Source organism: Neolamprologus brichardi, chromosome 2 (assembly GCF_056152115.1).
Source record: "Neolamprologus brichardi isolate AB-2024 chromosome 2, ASM5615211v1, whole genome shotgun sequence".
NCBI classification, from domain to species: domain Eukaryota; kingdom Metazoa; phylum Chordata; class Actinopteri; order Cichliformes; family Cichlidae; genus Neolamprologus; species Neolamprologus brichardi.
This window is the reverse complement of record NC_142105.1, coordinates 5,220,257-5,240,042: the sequence shown is the minus strand read 5'-3', so window position 1 is coordinate 5,240,042 and position 19,786 is coordinate 5,220,257. Positions and strand designations below refer to the sequence as shown.

The 19,786-nt window shown below is 38.9% G+C and overlaps 1 protein-coding gene across 1 annotated transcript in view; it reads right to left on the bottom strand.

Annotated features, from left to right (window-relative positions):
- rxfp1 (relaxin family peptide receptor 1) overlaps positions 1–19,786 on the bottom strand; it is a 76,330-nt gene that overhangs the window by 24,139 nt on the left and 32,405 nt on the right. Inside the window, exon 3 of the mRNA XM_087852394.1 lies at positions 3,791–3,874. Coding sequence (XP_087708520.1) covers positions 3,791–3,874 — 84 coding nt within the window. The remainder of the gene's footprint in view (positions 1–3,790; positions 3,875–19,786) is intronic.

Here is a 19,786-nt window from a genome sequence, read left to right as displayed (position 1 = left end):
ACTTTATCACCCCTATAGAGTAATTTGCTCTCAGACAGCAGGCTTACTTGTGATTCCTAGGATGTTTAATAGTAGTATGGGAGGCAGAGTCTTCTGCTTTCAGATCCTGACATCAATGTGTTATGACAAAAAATATATATGTGACTATTTGCCTGCACTGCTGTGTGTGCGTAACACATGCCCATATGTGAGTAATCTGGGAGGTTGACTGGCGGTCACCGGTCAGTGCAGTAGTGCATCTCTAATTAGCTGTCATGTTAGCTATCATCCTACTGATTCTCATTCTCAAAAGGAACTTAGCCTGCAGGGCTTCATTTTTGGGGACACAAAGTTATGCATCTCTTCTATTCTATGTAGAATAGAAAATACACTGCTTGTCAGTGAGCACAGTGTGGATAATACATAGCTTTCAAACAGCTGGCAGATTAAAAAGCATGAGCTGAAAAGGTGCATATAATGGGAAAAGAAAAATCCAAACTGGATCTAAAATCGAAGCTTGACAATTTGATTTCATCTTCTTAAGACTGTCATGCTTAAGCCTTTGTTACTTATAGTACGGATGGCAAGTTAAAAGAATAATTACATAAACAGATTGGTCATGCATGCATGATTGATCGTTACACAGAAAGATTTTGACAAAACCAACAATAGACTAAAATTGCAGCTGTCATGATGCATAAAATTCCTTTTTTACATGTATGAAATGGAATAAGATGAAAAGACATCAGCAAAGTAGAATAAAAAAGCTATATCAAACTAACACTCAAATAAGTCTGGTATACTCATTTTATTGGCCATACTATGTAAATCGGTCAATCCCACAAAATCCCCCAAAACAAACAAACAAAATGGTACTTACTTTTTTTTTTTTAAAAATTAGCAAATGTTATTGTTTATATCCTTTACAAGATGAGTTTAATGCTTGAAAAACAAAACTTTGTCTAAATTGTGCATATTTGTGCCCATTTTTCTGAAAAAATAGTTCTCACAACACGCAGAACGTAAAAGTTTTTCCCATCTTCCCACCTCGTGTTCTTTTACATCAACGACATCATTGGATATGAATCAAAAGACAAACAAAAGAAAAAAAATGAAAGGCATTCTGTGTTTCTGTCCTGAGGTATTAAACATCAAAAGGCATTTGTTATTGTTCTTTCATCTCGCTTATACAGTGGTGGCTATTAGCCCCCAATGACTTGACTGGGTTGAAAAAAGGGTTCCTTTGATTTTGACAAATCTGTATTTACAGATGAAAACATTCCAACTACACAAAATGTGAGGTTGAAAGTTTTGGCAATTTTAATCTCCACCAGTAGTCTTAACATAGCTTGTAGAGTAGGGCTGCCACAAACGATTATTTTGATAGTCGACTAGTCACCGATTATTTTTTTGATTAGTCGACTAATCAGATCATGCATCCATTGGACGTAAAACCTACAGCTTATTGCACCAGCATGGGTCAGCTCTTATATAACTATCATTAGCTTACAGCTTTAAGTGTTTAAGGTATGTGCTAACTAAAAATAAAGACAAGATGATAGTTTATTAAATTTTAATGAAATTTGCAGATTGTTTCGGTGGAGTTTAATAAACTCAGCCGTCTGGTCCTTGCTATCTAAAATATAACAGGACACCGGAGTATATTCTCAAGCATCTCACACTTCTGATAATCAGTTGTCTGCTTGATGTTTATTCAGCCAAACCGATTTACTCAGGAACAAATAAAATACTGAAAAAAGTCAAACAATAACATTTTTAAGTTATCTAAGTGACTTATATATCATGTTTAACCTTAGTAGCAAAAGACGGCGGTGGGATTGAAAACGATTTGTGGGGAGTCCGGTGTTCTCACGCTCTCTAGTGAGCCTTGAAAGCTATCGAGCTAGTGGCTAACAGACGTCTCCGAAAACGTCGGAGCGCTTTTGAAAATATGTGGTGTCTTGATAAACTGAGCAGATATTTGAGGTTTACACAGCTAGATTCTTGCCTGAAAATATGTTAAATGTTTATTTTGTGACCCAGAAAGAATAAAAAGAGTAATATTAAAACTAACTAGCTGCCGCCATTGTTGGAAACTAAGCAGGGCCGCGCTATGAATTCTGGAATAGGTTGGGTCACAAAGTATACACTCGACCCATCCTTCAGATCTGGGGAAATGAAGGGCGCATTCTCCAAAAGTTCATCTGGACATAGCGTTTTTGTGGGAGAAACGTTTCGTCACTCATCCAAGTGACTTCTTCAGTCTCAGCTGACTGCAGGTTTCCCCAAATCTTATAAACAGTACATTTGCATAATGACTGAAACTAGCCCACTGAAGGAACAATGGACTGGGAGGTCAGTTCCTTAATCATAATTATGCAAATTCTCATGACCATTGATCAACAACCACTGACCAAAACCCACTGATCAAAGACCACTGATCAATGGCCATGAGTACCGTTCACAGAGAGTTGGGGAATGGCTGCAATCACAGCATTATAAGATGGCGAAAGATGTACCCTTAGGCCCCCTCCTCGATTCAGAGATGGTCTTTCCCTTTTCACGTAAATGGCCTCCTTGACTCTGCGCTCAAACCAGCGTTCTTCCCTGTCCAGGATGTGCATCCTCATCATTGAAAAAGTGTCCACAGGCCTGTAGGTGTAAACAGACTGCAGAGTCCTGGCCTGACGAGGTAGCTCTTCTGTGTTGTGCCATCTGCTTCGCCAGAGGTTGTTTGGTTTCCCCGATGTATAAATCCTGGCAATCCTCCTGGCACTTAACAGCGTACACTATGTTACTCTGTTTGTGTCGGAGGACCCGATCCTTGGGGTGGATCAATTTTTGGCACAGCATGTTTTGGGGTTTAAAAGCCACAGAGACCTGGTGTTTAGAAAAAATGCATCTCAACTCCTGACACATAAGGGATCACTACAGATTTTCCCTTGGGCAGCGGTTGTCCTTCTCTCCTGGATCAGCTGGAGCTTTCTTTAGATGCCTTTCCCGCTTTGACAAAAGTCCAGCTGGGATAACCACATTTACTCAGGGCCTCTTCTGCCTCCCTGGCCGCTGAGTCTGTGGGGATGGTGTTCGCTCTGTGTTGTAGCGTCCTGATGACACCCAGTTTGTGCTCCAAACTGGGAGCACAAACTGGGTGTCCCAGCATTTGTCGGATGCATTTGTCTGAGTCTTCGAATTTGGACAGTCCTCGCCGTGTCGCTGTAACGTAATCGCCCTACAAATGCGGGCACAGGAGGATGCGGTTCCTGAATTTGGACACAGCTATGATACTGGACACTACTTCTTCTTCGGGGTTTAACGGCAGCTGGCATCCTTGTACATGCAGTGCTGCCATCTTCTGTTTCAGTCCGTTATTACACTATTAAATCCTACTACTTATTCCTGCGTCTTTTGGGATCTTACAAAGCTTCAAACGACACATCGACTATTAAATTCGTCGTCGACAATTTTAATAGTCGACGTAATCGTGACCAGTTGACTAATCGTGGCAGCCCTATTGTAGAGTTTGCAACATTAAACATGTTTGCCTTGAACTCCATCTCTTTTACTATTTTATCACAGCAACAAAACACAATGTAAACATTTCAGTGGCAAACGAAGACACGCATCTAGGATATTCCTGCAATGCGGTAATGAGGGAATGTCTACTGTTTTAATTTCAAGCGAAAGCAGAAAGTAAATACTGTCATGAAAGCACATCTGATATATTAATAACTATTTGCTATAAAACATTGTGAAAAACAAATAATCGATTTAAGGACAAAGTTCTAACATTTAAAATGAAGGTACTCACAGCATACATTGGACTTGGTCCTGGCGTTATGACTCGGCATTCCAAAATACTTGTCAAAAAGATGGGGCCATCCATTATTATCTCCTGTAAATCAGTATATGACAGACACACCAGAAAGTTATGAGTCATCTCTTGACCTTCAAAAACCAAAAGTGTAATTTGAGGTAAATCAAGTATTTCAGATTCACAAAAGGCAAAAGATTTTCCCACCATTGATGCTATGAGATACAAAAGCCTACAGGAGATATAAAAGGCCTTGAGCATGCTTTGAGCAGTTTGGGATAACCATTCTTGTTATACAACCACCAGTTTGACTGCGTACGTTTGTGAAATATGTGTTTTTTGGAAGTCAGAATAATAATCACCTGTTCCATATTATTCAGTGATACTGCAGTGTTCTCCTCGTACCACATTATTGTCCCTGTGTGATTTTTTTGGTCAATAAATGTAAAACAGTTTATCTCATATTGTTTTTTGTGAAGGTATAGGGGTTTTTTTGTTTGTTTTTTTTGGCGCTATTCCTATCTACTATGTTCCTTGTTCCCTCTTTGTGATGTCATTAATATTTATTTTGAACACAAGCACTGTGCTTCTAGGTGTTCCTTTTAGTTGCATGCACCTTTGGCTGGTTTGGAGCTAAACCTAGAGTTTTTCTTTGTACTTTGCCAAAGTGATGCTTTCATCACATCGACTCTGCCAACTCAACCCCTTTGCAGTTTCCTTTTAAGCCACAAATTGCTAAAGAAGTGGAAAAGCCAACACATTGACAAGATGGCATACAATTACAGAATTACAGCATCCCTCAATTATGTAACCCCACTCCATCCTCACTTTCTTATAGCTACCTTTTGGTCATGAATAGATCACATAAATACACATAAGTGGTTGCACTATTTGTTATTATAGTTAGTGTGCTATTTGACATACAATTTGAATTAATTCATCACTTCAGGGTGTCATTCTGGGAAACATCTGCACATCCTTGTCCATACCAGTGTTCTATATTACAAAGCAGGATGTTTGTTCCTGCATTGTTTCTTCTTCTGAACATTCTTGAAGGTGTTCATATTTCACAAGTTCAGATTTTTTTTTTCTGGGTATCCTTCAGTTGTTTCATTGTACAGACCCAAGGTGAATGGGTACAAATAAAGAAATGGCTCTAAGAACAGAGTTAACCACAGCTGTAAGTGTAAAAAACAGAAAAAACTGCAATGTGACTGCACCAACAAGCAGCCAACAGGCTGGAGGCAACCCCCCCCCCCCCCCCAAAAAAAAACAACCCCAAAACAAAACAAAACAAAACCCACAACCACTACATAGTACAACTGACACAGGCTGTTGTGACAAAAGAAAGCTATTAAAAATTCATTTGAAATCACCTAACAACTTTTTTGGCTACTTAAAAAAACATCCATCCATCCTCATCTTTTTCCTGCTTATTCAGGGATAAGCAGGAACAGAATCCATAAATATTGATATCAACCACTACATATTTTCTCTATAAAATATTTGTCAGAATTCAGGGCAGACAAGGTGGCTGTGCAGTAATATCGGATTCCTCAATAGGCTGTACTATTTACCATGATGGTAATTTGGCCCCATTCTTTGTCTTTGGTTTCCTTAACCTGCTTTGTGCTAACTCCTGCTTCTCACATCCTGTTTAGAATCCCACACCTACAATCTTCTCACCCATCAGAAGACTCTCCAGTTTAATCCCGTGGATTCTTCAGCTCTCAACCAGTCCTAATTCATGGCTTCTTTTTCAATTCAGTAATGCAAAATCACAACAGTTGCCCTAAGGTGCTTACAATTGCCTTACGGTGCTCCTGAAACTCCATACCTTCTGGACTTGCATCTGCCCACCCACTCTCTGCTGTACTTCTTATTCCTACTCTGGAAGTGTGTCTGCCAGCAGACTGACCTCCTCACTTCCTGCCCTCGGACTACAAGTAAGAATGACCAACTTAGTAATTACAGAGACCTCATACTCACTACTTCTTTTGCCATAGCTAATCTTATTTTATTTATTTATTCGTTTTATTCCAGTTTTTGGTTTGTCCATGTCTCCTGTTTACGTGTCTTTCCTGTCTTCTGTGTAAGTCTGTCTTGTCCTCTGTTTTACTTTCAGTTATGCCCGTGCTTTCAAGTCCCCAGGCTGTCATGTGTTTCTTGCCTGTGTTGTCATGTCCACGTCTCTCCATGTTTCCTATCTTATTTTGAAGAGTCTGGTGTTTCCATGTCCAGCGTGTTTAGTTTTACTTTTCCCTTTGGCATCAGGTTCATTTGTGTCAGCTGTGTCTCCCCAGGTGTTTCTTCTCATTACTGTGTATTTAAGTCGTCTGTCTTCCTGTGTTCAGCATTAGGTCGTCTGTTTGTCCTTATGTCAAGTCACATTATGTCACAGAGTTTCTGCTTTCTACTATTCAGGTACATATTAATACTCATGTTGGGATTATTTCACATTTACGTTTTCGCATGTTCCCCTTCAGTTTCATGTTCTTGTCTTTTGTCATCATTTTGATAGTTAGTTTTAGTTTTCCCAGTTTAGGTTTTAGTTTTCCGCCTTGCCCCATTTTTCTGTTTTGTATCGCCCGTAATAAAGGCTCGCTTTTTGTTTATTGTCACCTCCTTTCTTTCATGTCTGCTTTTGGGTCCGTTCCATAAACACACCAGCGAGCCCCGCTGTTACGTCTGATTGAGTTGGGCTTCCACCATCCCCCCTGATATAATACTTTATCAAGTTCTGCTCAGAATAACTCCCACAAAGTTTTATTTGAATAACTTCACAACTACAGTGGTAAGGTATTCAGACTATCTTGAAGATATACCCCCACATAAATCCCTTTAAATGTTATCCGGTAAACATTCAGTTTTAGTGGTCGTAGTAAAACATCCACCCATCCATCCAGTTCCTTCCCTGTATAAATCAAATAATCTTCACAAGCTAAGGATATGTACATCAATCAGTATTTGACTGTTAATGTTTTTTCTCTGCATTAAGACTGCATATATTGTGAAATATCTTTAGTTTAGACACATCAATAACATATGAAATTCAATAACAGGTGAATATTTTCCTATTATTTGTAAAGGCACAGTTCCTTACAAATACTAGTTATCACGAGGATCTAAATTTGGTGTTAACGTGCTCTCCCAATGTTTGCTGCCTCTTTTATCGCACAGTTCAATGGTTATATATTGTGTTTGAGACATACAGTAAATGGTTTTATCCAAATTAATCTTCTATGAAATATCATAACATATCACTGACACCTGTGTGATTGTATACAAGGCCACAGTTGTTGCATAGCATCGACTAAAATCAGTAACTTGTGATTTACACCTTGAGTCTATACCAGGGGTCAGCAACCTTTAGCACCCAAAGAGCCATTTGGACGCGATTTCCACGCAAAATAAATCACTGGGAGCCGCAAATACTTTTTGACATCTAAAATGAAGATAACACTGTATATATTGTTTGGTTTTTTTTTTTACCTTTATGCTTTGTGTAAACAACTAAGGCGTGTTGCTTAAAACCAGGAAGTGCTACAGAGAAAATTACATTTTATTTATGTAATTAACACATTTTGAATTCTTAGAGAAATATAACAAAAGGAAAGACACCCAGCTGAACTAAAATGATCCATGTAGCAAACAAAAACTGTTGTGAGCCACCACAGATATATCGCCTTTGGGCTTTTGGAGCCTTGACCTGACTTTTAAAAAATAATTGGAAAAAGAAGCACAATGCTGCTGAAAAATGAAAAATAGATATTTGCAAAATTCTGCCAAAATATGTATTTAACCTGGTTAATGTTGAATGTTAATGCTGAAAAGCATGTTCATGCAAACATCGTCGGGTCTGCCGTGATATGTTTACAATGGCACTTCTGCTCCTGAACCTCTGCGCACAGCGTCTGTCATGGTCCCTGTGCCTCCCCGGCCAGCCCAGTGTGGCCACAAGTGTTGTTGTTTTTCTCTCGCTCTCTCTCCTACCTGTCTGCCTGGGCGGAGCTCTGATTGGGCTCCTGCCCTTGGCCCACGCACCTGCAGCTGATCTCGAGCGATTTGCAGTTCTCTGGCTCTTCTTAAGGCTGGGGCTCTGAGCTATTCGTCGCTGAAATATTGAGTAACTCTCGTTAGTATTGCCTGGCTTCTTTGCGATTCTACTGTTCCCGTGTTTGCCTTTGACTTACCCTCGTCTGTGTAAATAGGTTTACCTGGATCAGCCCTTTTGTGACCCCTGGACCCCGTGAGTGAGAGTGAGCTGCTTGTATGGAGACTGTTTGGACGAGGAGCAGAGCGAGTGCGAAGAAGTGTGTCTCCCCAGTCTGTTGATCCCCGGGACCCTGGTGTTTCCCCCCACCCCTTCATGTGTATATAGCGCACCAGTGTGATTAATAAAGTGTCGTTGAACCGTGCTACCTCAGTCTGCGCCTGAGTCCGTTCCACTCCCGTGACAGCGTCTGCAAATCGGGGCTGTACGAAGTCACTTTCATCTTTACGCAGGACTGTACGCTGTCATCTGTGAGGCGTGGGCGGTGTTTGTTTTTAACATAGTTCACGGTGGAGAATAGCTGCTGACATAATGTGGATCCGAAGATCCATAATTGGCCTACCTGGGGTTGAAAGTCTCGATAAATGCACGGCGTTTCGGCGGGTACACCGGCTTCAGCAAGTGTGACACTTATTTTGAGCGATCAAAAACTAATAGAATATAATTTTATATTTATATTTCAATATCACAATAATCTTCCAATTTAGAACTACAAGTTAAAAAAGAACTAACATAAATAAAATATACTTCAGCTAATTACTTAAAAAAATAATTTATTTTCCCAAACCACGCAGAGCCGCACTAAAAGGACTAAAGAGCCGCAGGTTGCCGACCCCTGGTCTATACTATGCTCTGCAATAGTAAGAGATTATTAAATATGTTTCTTTGAAATGTAACAGTATTTGGAACTTGAGCCATCATTTTTGAAGAGTAGGGAGCCCTCTAAAAATAAAGCCAAACAAGCTTTGTGTAAAAGTTTTTTTAAAACAAATTTTCCCAAGAATAAATATATTTACACAATTAAATAAATTGATAAACATGTTCTTGCTTGCCTTCTTAGTCAGTATTTACAGAAGAAACCTACCAGGATTAGGCAGCAGTGCTAAAGAGCTCACTGAGGTTTCTGATCAAAGCAACAGCAGACAGTACTGGGGCAGTGAAACCTCTCCACACGGTGCCATTAAGATTTATGTTTAGCATGTTACAATTCAGCAGGCAGCAGCACTTCAAAGCAGGTAGGAGGTCCACACATATTCACAGCAGTTTTTGTGTGAAGTGCAAATTTCACAAAGAGCAGTTGATGTGACTCGTCCATGGGCTATAATAAAAGCAGCTGCAATAAAAGAAGAGTTCTCTAATTGAGAAGCTTTAGCACATGTGTGTTTGGATACAAAACTTACAAAATCCAAATAATGAGCAAAGTAAAGGATGTTGAGAGTAAAGTGACACAAAACACTAGATAACAGCGTATTATTTACAGACACTTTTCAAATGCAGCGCACCATTTATACAGGTCTACAAAACCTGTGAGGATTATGCTCATTTTATATGGCATCCTCTGCCTTCCTGTCTCTATTAGAGACAACAGTTAAGCCGGATATGCTATGATTCCAAATGTAACAATGCCTGTTTGTTGTCGTGTGTGTGGTAAAAATTTCAATCAGCATGCAAAAGTATTTTATTTACCACAAAAAATGTATTAATATTTAACTGCAGAGATTAGTGAACCAGAAGAACAAATTATGGCAGGTAAAAGAGCCTCCCCTCGCCTGTTGAATTTATCCCATATAACTTAACCCTTTAAGACCTACCATAGAACCAAGTCCGCCAGAGCTTATATTATATTTTTACATGCTGTGGAGCCATTTTTGGGAGCATTTCAAGTTGCTATACATCAATACAACCATTATAGCCCAAATTGTAATAATATGTCTGCATTAAGTGCATAGTAATTACATACATTGCAAAAAAGTGCAATAAACTACAAAAAAATTGAAAATCGTTTTTGTTTTTTTAACATATATTTCTAGTTAGAGAAATTTAAGAGGCTTATCCCTCAAAACTGTAAATACAAAAAAGTTGCACAAAATAGTTTCCCACCACAGGAAATTTATTTTGAGTGTCTTCATAGTTTTATTTTTGAAATACACCAATTTTCATATACTGCAGGAAAACGAAAATAAATATTATAGTGCAAATTTGCAAAAAAGCAGCATATGCATCAAAATTAACTATTTCCAGCAGAGCAATATGAGTCCTAAGCATCCCAGAAACGACACAGAAAGTCATAAAGTCAAAGATAACTTTTAAAAACACCAGTATAGGCTCATGAGGCCCTGATGGTAAAAAACTACATTTCCGCAAAATGACGTCACTTCTGGTTTCGGGCAGGTAATGGCGGACATGCGAAAGTTTGCTCTGACGTCTATTCCAACGTAGGAAGTGTTACAAACAGCTGATCGGATCGGCAAAGCGTGTTTCTGGAATATTATGGTTTTGTTGCCGCAAATGCTTTTTATGCAGTTTTTGCAAAGCTATATGTGGAAGGAAACTGTGACCTAGGACAAGCTGATGGCATAAGATGTAAGTACAAGTCCTCCGGTTTCATATGCAAAAAAAATTATTGCGCTAGCTTACGTGGTTGCAGAGCTACCGGGATTTAAAAATAGTTACGCAAAACAGAGCGTGCTGCTCCGACCGGCTTTAAAGGGTTAAATGCAATAAAAGTCAGGTATATGATTAAAACAACAACAACAATTTATTAAAACATTCATAATAACTGGATTGATTGTCTACTTACTGACCAGGGTTGGAAGGGATTTAGTAATAATCACATATCGAGTGATTCAGAGAAAAAAACAACAACATGAGACCTTTTGTTTTTCTTAGAGGTTTCTAATCTCCTCATCTGTTTTTTATTTCTTGTGATTACTGGCTGTGCATTTTGACATTTTCTCACAAAAGAAATTAGTTAGATTACCATATTATTTATTGGTAATTATTTTTGCTAAATGCTACACTTTGCCATCTGCTGTATTTGTCACAGTAAGTTATATGGAATCAAGATTTTGAAGCACCTGAGCTACATAATGCGAGGGGCTCTAAAATGCATTTTAAAAATAGATTATTTGAAAATGTCGGGGTTTTAGGCTGATCCATGAAGCAAACATTGAAACCCATTTGAAAGACAGAATGAGGATGAATTGGCTTGAAATACGGGAAGTCTGGAGGCAAATTCAGTGTCTTGTGGTATTTTGTCATTCGTTTCAAGTTCTTCCTGAGCAGTTTTGGGGTTCTGGCAGGATTACCGAAGGCTGCAGCTGTAGACAAATGATACTGACATGTACTGTATTGTCTTCAACGAAGTTTTGATGGATTGTACATGTCAAGATAATTTCAAAGTACTAATTTAGTCTGTGAAGAAGATGCTCTTTCCTAGTACATTCATCCGTGATTATAAAAAAATATATGACTCCAATTTTGAGTTCCTAAATATAAACCGGTAGCAGTTGCACAAATCTTCAGGGAAGTAGTTGAGCAAACCTACCTACCTATTCATCTTTGAACACAACAGAGGGATTTGAAAGCATGTGAAAAGCCCACACAGAATAAAAAAGGTTCCATTGAAACTATTTATGAACTAAACTGCAGAAACTTTTTAACATGTAAACAATTTGATCAAATTTTCTGATTGCAATCTTTTTGTTTATGCTCTTTGTCTTGATGTAAATATGCTAATATGCACTTCCAAAGAATAATGGCTTCCGAGCTGAAGGGAACTCTGCAGAAAGTTTGTTTTCAATACAAACTCTTAAAGAATATAAAGTGACTACTGTCAACTGTACCATAAAGATATGGTATCTGCTGATAAAATGGTAATTCTTCTGATTAAATATTCTGGTGCAAGTGTAAACACAACTCACAGCCACTGAGAGAAATGTCGCTGAACATGGCAGTATACTATACTTTCAAGGAAGTGCCAAAAAAGAATTTAAATTTCAGGACAAACAATGATCAGATAATAAGTTATCTGCACAGATGCAGGAGAAAGCCACTCTGCTTGACATTGATAATAGGATTACCAGCAAGCGGAAATCACTTAATGACTTTCTGGGTCAATCTTGCTATGGATCAGAGTGAGAGAGAAATGAAGGGACAAAAAAAAGACATTTTAATCTTGCCTTGGAGCGAAGACTGATATTCTATTCAAAAGACTGAAAATATTTTACTTTTTCTATGCAGTAGTGACATTTAAATACATGGGGAATAACACACAAAAAAGCATGGAACAGAAGTAGTCTGTGTATACTTATAGCAGCATAATTAAGGAGCCACCTGATAGTTTAAAGCCTAATCTTAAAAGTCAAGAGTATGTTTGTCTCCAAAACCAAAATTAGGAGCTGGCACCACAGAAGACGAGCCTGATAGCTTTAGTTTACCTCCCACTGGTAACTCTCAGGAAGTAAGCCCCCATCTGAGAGTGAAGAGCTCTATTGGGATAATTTAAAGCGCCACAGTGCATATAATCACGCACTATGGCGCTGTGGATATGAGTTTCCGGCTTGAGATTAGATTAATGAGCTAATTTGCCACTTGTGCTGCAGCTCGCCACTCAACACTATACAGCTGCTGCAGAAAATTGATGCCACAGCCTATCAGTGGCTTCTGTGACAGCTGAAAGACACTTTAATTACAAAAGGTAAAGGCAGACAGCACTGCACTACTCATAACGTAGTCTCGCAATCTGAAGAGGACAAAGTTATAATGACATTTGTTACAAATGCAGATTGTGCTGTCTTTTGAAGGGCAATTGATAATTTTTGATAAGGTGAGAACTGTGAAACCAGATGGCATGACTGATTCTGAAGAATGGTTTTAATTGGTGATATTCTGTTACCCGTTTGGTATTTTTACTCACCTGTTGAGTTGGTTTTTGTTTTGTATAAGATTTTGTAAAACTTTGTAAAACTTAGACTATTATTGGACGAATCTATTTCCTGATAATTGATGATGCCTTTGAAGCACAATTTCCTTTAACGATTTGTTCATTTTTGATCAAGATAAGACTGCTAACTCAAACCAGTATTGATTTTGATATTGATCGCTCTCATTATCAGCTCTTCATTTATCTCTGTCTTCATTATAATGCGGCATTAAGCAAAGTTCAACTAGAAACTGCTTGATGGATCCTCAAGCACTGTAAGAGCTCAAATATGGCAAAAGGATTATGACCTTTTACCAAATTCTAACCATCTGTCTTTGTTGTTCTAACAGAAGTGGTGATGAGTTAGCTTTCCACCCTAAAACATCAAATAAATTAGAGTAGTGCAGCATTTTCAAAAAGACCAGATTTAGGCATTAAACACTATCACATTTACAAAGAAATGTCCAACAAAAAAGCATAATTTTAAAGTTTTAAAATGTCAGTTATTTATTTATTTTTTTGCAATGATTATTAATTAAATTAAATAGTCAAAATTACAATGTATTGTAAAAATAATAATAATTAAAAAAAAAAAAACAGTAAAGCTATATAATCATGCATTTACTGCAGAAGTCTTCCAGGTTAAGCTTGGTAAGGGATGCCTGAGGCAGCCTCTGAAATCTACTTTCTTCAGCCTAAATCCTGGCCACACATGACTGTTCATGTGTTAATTTCAGTCACAAGTTGTCAGTTATTGTACGTAGAGAAAGCAGCTTTGAGCTTGAAGCCAAGGGATGCCAAATACCCAGATGGTCAGCGAGTTATTCAAGTTGAAAGATAATATTATCCGTGTTATCCCTTCGGAGAAGCTATCCACTTCAGCTCTATCAGCCACTGACTTGTGTTTTATCTCTTGTATTCTAGCTCAGTCCGATTTTACAGGGTTTTGTAACCAGAGTTCAGTGTCCATGAACACTCCAAGCTCAGAAAAGCTAAATCAGTACAAAAGGCAATGTGAATGTTTCTATTTAATCCTTTAAAGGACGGTTTACAACATGATGTAAACCCACAAGTCGCTGAGCATAATTTGAGCTTCTACAACATTGCATCATTTCTTTAATCTGCCCTGTTGGGGTAGAAAACAGTGAATTCAATCTGCACAGCTATGCAAATTATACAAAATAATATTTATACTTTGAGAGTAAGTTTATTTTGTAAGACTATTTTGGTATTTCTTTGTGTTTATATCATATTCTGTTCCATCAACGTAGTAATTTTACTCTGGACAAATACAGATAAATAGAAGTGAGTTAAACGTACTACTAAATAGTTACTCCATCCCTTATCTGGATCCTGGTTTTTGTCTAAGATGATATGCTCAGACTTTCTTCTTCATAGCTGATGAGCTCCCACATCTTCTGGACAAACATGTTCCCAATCCAGCTGAGAAACATTTTATTTCTCCACCCTCTCCTGGGTCTGCCCCAGGGCCTTGTTCTTGTCAGACATGTCCAGAATACCTCACCAGGAGGTGACCAGGATGCTTCCTGGTCAAACCACATTCAAGTTTTTGATTCAGCCATCGTGAGAGCTGCACTCTGCTTGGCCTGCTAGTACCAGTTACCAGTCCCACAAGCGAAGCAATCTCCCAACAACTCTGTTGTCCACCATTTGGTTCAAACACAAGATTCTTAAGTGTATATATTGATATATGTGGCGCGGCATGGTCACGTGTGTACTGGTGAATAAAAACAAGATGCTGAAAAGCATGAATGTGTGGATGGGTCTGCCGGGGAGTTAATACAGTGGTGCCGAAACCCAGGACAGGGGCACGACAAACCCAGGACTGGGCCAGACAGGGAAGGAGCTGGCCCAAATGGTGGCCGAGATGGCGGCCACGTGGAGGGACCAGGTGGCGACGTCACACCGACAGTGGGATTAACTGCAGGACCAGATCGAGTGCCGCAGGCAGATGATTGAGAGGCTGGCAGCTCAGATCGGTTCCCGGTGACACAATCGCCACCCCCATCCGCCACCCTTGACTGCACGGGAACTAAGGTCCAGACTGGTCCGGCTCCTGAGCCAGCCAGGACGCAGCCTGCCTTCGCACCATCCCCACTCCTCGGGCAGGAGCAGCTGGTGCCCGGCAGGGGCCTGCACCCGTTCCTCCTCCCCAGAGGAGGGCTGCTGAACAACCGACAGGCCCACCACCGGCTCACACACGTCACCAGCCGGAGTTGGAGGACGAGGCACCCAAGGGTCCTGCCAAGCCTGAGGAGTTATCATTATATATAATATGTGTCAAAACTTAGCGTTAAAGGTGCAGAGGAGGTCATCAAATGTCATCTTTATGGGGGAAAGAGTTAAGCCACAGTTTTGTGTAGTTCGCACAACTAGTTGCTCCATTGCTGTATAGTCTCAGCCAGTGTTGGGTGTAACGCGTTACTAAGTAACGCATTACTTTAATTAAATTACTTTTCCACTGAAAAAGAAGAGTAACTGATTACTGTTCATTTTTAGGTATTTTAATTACAGTTACTTACAATGTACTTGCGTTACATTGTAAAATAATTAAACTCGCTGAATATCATTATTTAATTTCAATAATTTATCTTCTAAACGTAGAAGTAAACTCTGCCGCTTTAACATCGCTGTAGTGCAGCTGCACGTCATTTCGCGCCAGTTTGCTGCATAGTCGTATTCTAAAGCAGAAGATGTCGGACTCGGCTGAAGCCTGTGGCTGTTTTATGAAATGGACATATTCCCGTCTTTTTACTTTTCTGAAACAAGCAGACAAGAACATTACAGTAATATGTAAGCTATGTCCTGGGGAGAAAAAACTATCGGCCGTTGTTAACAGCACGAATCTACTGAAGCGCCTGACACGAGAGCATAGACGAACATTTCTGAGTGATCCTTGTTCATCATCCATGGATAACACCGCGGCAACTCCTGCTAAGCAGGCAAAACGTGATTTTACTTCAGCAGCACAGAAAGCGTCTGAAGGTGAGCTTAGAAAATGATTGCAGGCTACATTGTGGAAGAGATGCTACCGCTGCGTACTGTAGAGTCGACGTCTTTAAAAAAAATTATTTATTATTTAAAGAGTTTAATTTCTATTGTTTGTCCACTCAAGGTTTATAGGGATTTTAAAAAGTATTTAGTTAAATTACTTATTGAGTAATTAAGTTACTTTTCAGACACAGTAATTATAAGTATTTTAAATACAATATTGATTAAGTAATTAGTAATTAATTACTTTTTAAAAGTAACTTACCCAACACTGGTCTCAGCAATGGAGATGCGTAACATGGTCCACTTATATTCAATGTTAGCAGCATCTGTCATAATGCTGCTGAAGCTGTGTTAGAGGTAAGAGTTGAAGACCTCCAAAACTAGGGCTTCACACACCTGAACTACATGCTTTGGCACATCTGGTCGACAGCTTCCTTTCCTGCTAACAGGTGGTCAAAAGCTGTCACCTTGTCCAAAACATGCAATATGACAGAAGACCTGATAGCACAATACAATTTTAAAATTTTGTTCTGGGACATCTGCCTTTGATTGTGACCTAATGCAAAATGTAACCATGTTTCTCCCATGGGGGATGGGCCCACAGGAGAACACATGTGGCTCATTTAGACTTAGCCTAACCTGCCTGCATGGGATAAAGCCCAGCCACCAGACATTTGCAAAGAAGCCCCTTTCTAAGCCTTGGTTCCAGAAAGCATTATGTTCTGTCACCTGCAGAATATCAATGCAATGTTCATGTGTGTATTGGTTATGCAGAAAGAAATGACAGACAATTTAGTTTGCTAAATAAACAGCAGACTTTCTACTAACCCAGTAAGCACAAAGAGCAGCAAATAAACTATAAAATAGGGCAAGCTTAAATTTCACAGCAGAATGATAAGTATAATCGCCACACTTAAAACATCGTTGTTTCTTACTAAAAATGATCCACAATATTTATTAAGGTCTTATATAATTGACTAATCGTGAGACACTCCTTCTCCACCCCTGCCCCAAGTACAGTAACTCAAATTTTTCACAGTGCATCATCAGGGTCAGGTCATTTTCATAATGCCAGTAGTTGACTGGAACTCTTTTCAAGCGTGCATAGTTTTGGGCGATCTATTCTAAAGTTTACAGTCTAAAGATTACAGTTACCAAACATAAAGCAGATATGCTTACCTGCATTTTACCTGAGTTGAGCAACATTCAGATTGGATATTCAGATATAGTAAATTCAGACTGGCAAATGTACTGAGTTACTGGGGTTATATTTTTGTTTACTAAAACATACATTTTTCCTTCTTCACAATAGTAACTCAGCAGACACTAGGGATGTGAATCGAGTTCAATTCCTTGGAACTGTTAGTCGGCCGGCATATCGATCCCACTTATTGGTTCCGGGTGAACTTGCACTACAATCAGCTGATTTTAGTTCATGTGGAAGAGGAGGAAAATAACGGCACAGTCTGAATAGTGGATATGGGCTTTACTTTTTCTAATGCACAAAAGTACAAGAGCACGACAGGAAAAAGCAAACTTCAGGACAGAAAGAACCACATAATGGTGCTAACACAACTTCAGCTCTTTGCAAGCATCTGCACAGACAGCATGCTAACGTTAAGCTAGCCAAGAACCCAGAGTGATGGTAAAGCTGAGTGAATGCTGACCCTAGACCAGCAAACAGACCCTGAACTTCTTTATGGAGAATTGTGAAAGTAATGTAGAGAGTAGTAAAACAAGTTACTTTCTCCTGGGCGTAATCATGTACTGCATGATTGCATGATCATGTACATTACTTAAAAAAAAAGAAAAAAAAAAGAGTTCTGAGTAATATGTATAATACTTTTTTTTGAGTTACAACCCCAACAGTGATCAGAACAAAAAGGGGAAATACCTCTGGTGTGCCCAAACATTTGACCATACAGCATGCAAATACTGTGCACAAATAGTGACTCAGATATAGCAGAGCCGGGTCATAACACTTAGCAATAGTGGTGACTCTCAAAACAGAGCAAATAAGAATCAATAAGAGAATTTGCCAGGAAACGAAGTGATAAGCGATATCGATAGTGGAATTGGAATCGCTAAATCCTTATCAGTTCCCATCCATAGGGGACACTTGCATCAAGTATACACAAGATAACAGAAAAAGCATTACAGTGTCTTTTGGGGTGTTCACAAAGGGGAATGTGACATACCAAACAGTTCTTTCTTTCTCACCACCCACTGAAAAAACAGATGGAGGGTTACTGGAACACTTCACCATCAGACAGAGAATGTGCTAAGAAGCACTGAGGCAAAGGAGAAAGATGAAAATGTCTCTGGAAAGCTGTGCAAAAAGATAAGCTTGAAACAATTTATTACCAAGGTGTTTATGAAAACCTGCAAACCAAACAATTCACAAGCTCCCAAAATATATATACTTTACAATACAACAAGGAGCATGCTATACATACCTAAACTTAGTGGAGGCTGAACACCTGGTAAACAAGTATATGACCTTGATTTCTGGCGTTTCTTTTTATAACTTGATGGAAATCCAAATGGTTACGTGCATGAACATAAACAGAAATGGAGAAGCAAAAAAATGAGGGATTGCTATAATATATCGGTATGTTAGCCAAGCTTTGTAGCGCGATACACAGTTTAACTGAGCAAATGAAAATGTAAATGCTGTGTGTGCAAGCGAAACTTGAGAGAAAGGTGAACATGTATTTATTTTTTAATTAAACCATGTTCCTTAAACATATTACTGTAGCTAAAGCATGCGCAGGTATTATTTTTTATTACTAGAACCTGTCTTCATAGCATTACAATGCCTTTGTTTGATTCTCTTTCCAGATTCACGTTATTTGCTCAAGAACATTCAATGACAGGACAGTTGTGTTTGGGTTCTGCATTAGAAAAAGTTTTAATTTGTAATATTTGTACCATAAAAACTGGTTACATAAGTTTGCAAATTTCTTTAAATTCGTCCATCAAAAAAATGAATATCAGAATTTCCATTTGTAGAATACAACATTGATACCGCATCCACTCCAAACTATGTTTGCAATATTTCTTCAGTCAAAACTTCAGTTCTTAGAAGAAAACTATAGATGTATGAATTATTATGAATTTCCACGTTTGATAAACCATGGAAGTGAAATTGGGAAAAATTGACTGAGTTACTTTGAACTTGGCCTTCAAAAACAGATTAATTTGTGACTCATTATATGATCATGATGATACACACAAGCTAAAAAGCACAAACAGACTGATGCTCAATCAGACCAATAATTCAAATGGAGCCACTGCAGTTCAGAGAACAGTCACAATGATATGAAATAAGCAGGGAGAGGCAATCTGAGCAAGCACTATTTGAAGTCACTCAAAGGGACACGCGCAGATACAAACACTAGACTTAGAGGAAAAAAATAAAAAATCTGACTGATAACGACCCCTTTTTTCAACCATCTGTCAGTCTCTCAAAGAAGGCAGAATTACTTAAAGGCTCCTCTACAGACTACGATTGAATGTGTTAAAATGAATTTGTTCAAGAGCTTTGTTCAAGGTACAGAAGTATGATTTCAAACAACAGTTCTGACCTACATTGCTGCATGCAGCATTGGCCCTGAATTACAATTACACAGTAAAGTGGTGGCTCTCAGTCTTTAGTTCAGGTTCTCACGACATGGAGTCTTTAGTGGCTTTGATTCTAGTCATCTAATTATTTGCTACCTGTGATGCCAAGTACATGTAATTAGGTAATTGGTAGGACAGAGGAACTAGCTCCGCGGCATGGTGGCATGGGCAGGGATTGAAAATTACTTCAGAGGACATGCGTAACAATTCATTATTATAATTGTGCACACTTAAAAATCATAGGATCTTTAGAAGAGTTGTGGCTATCTCAAGAGAGCTACAGCATAAACAGAGCATATATGCAGCTTTTAAATGCGTAAATGCTTAATTGGGCAGAGTGTTATTCTACACGCAGAATGCTTTGAAGCAGACAGTT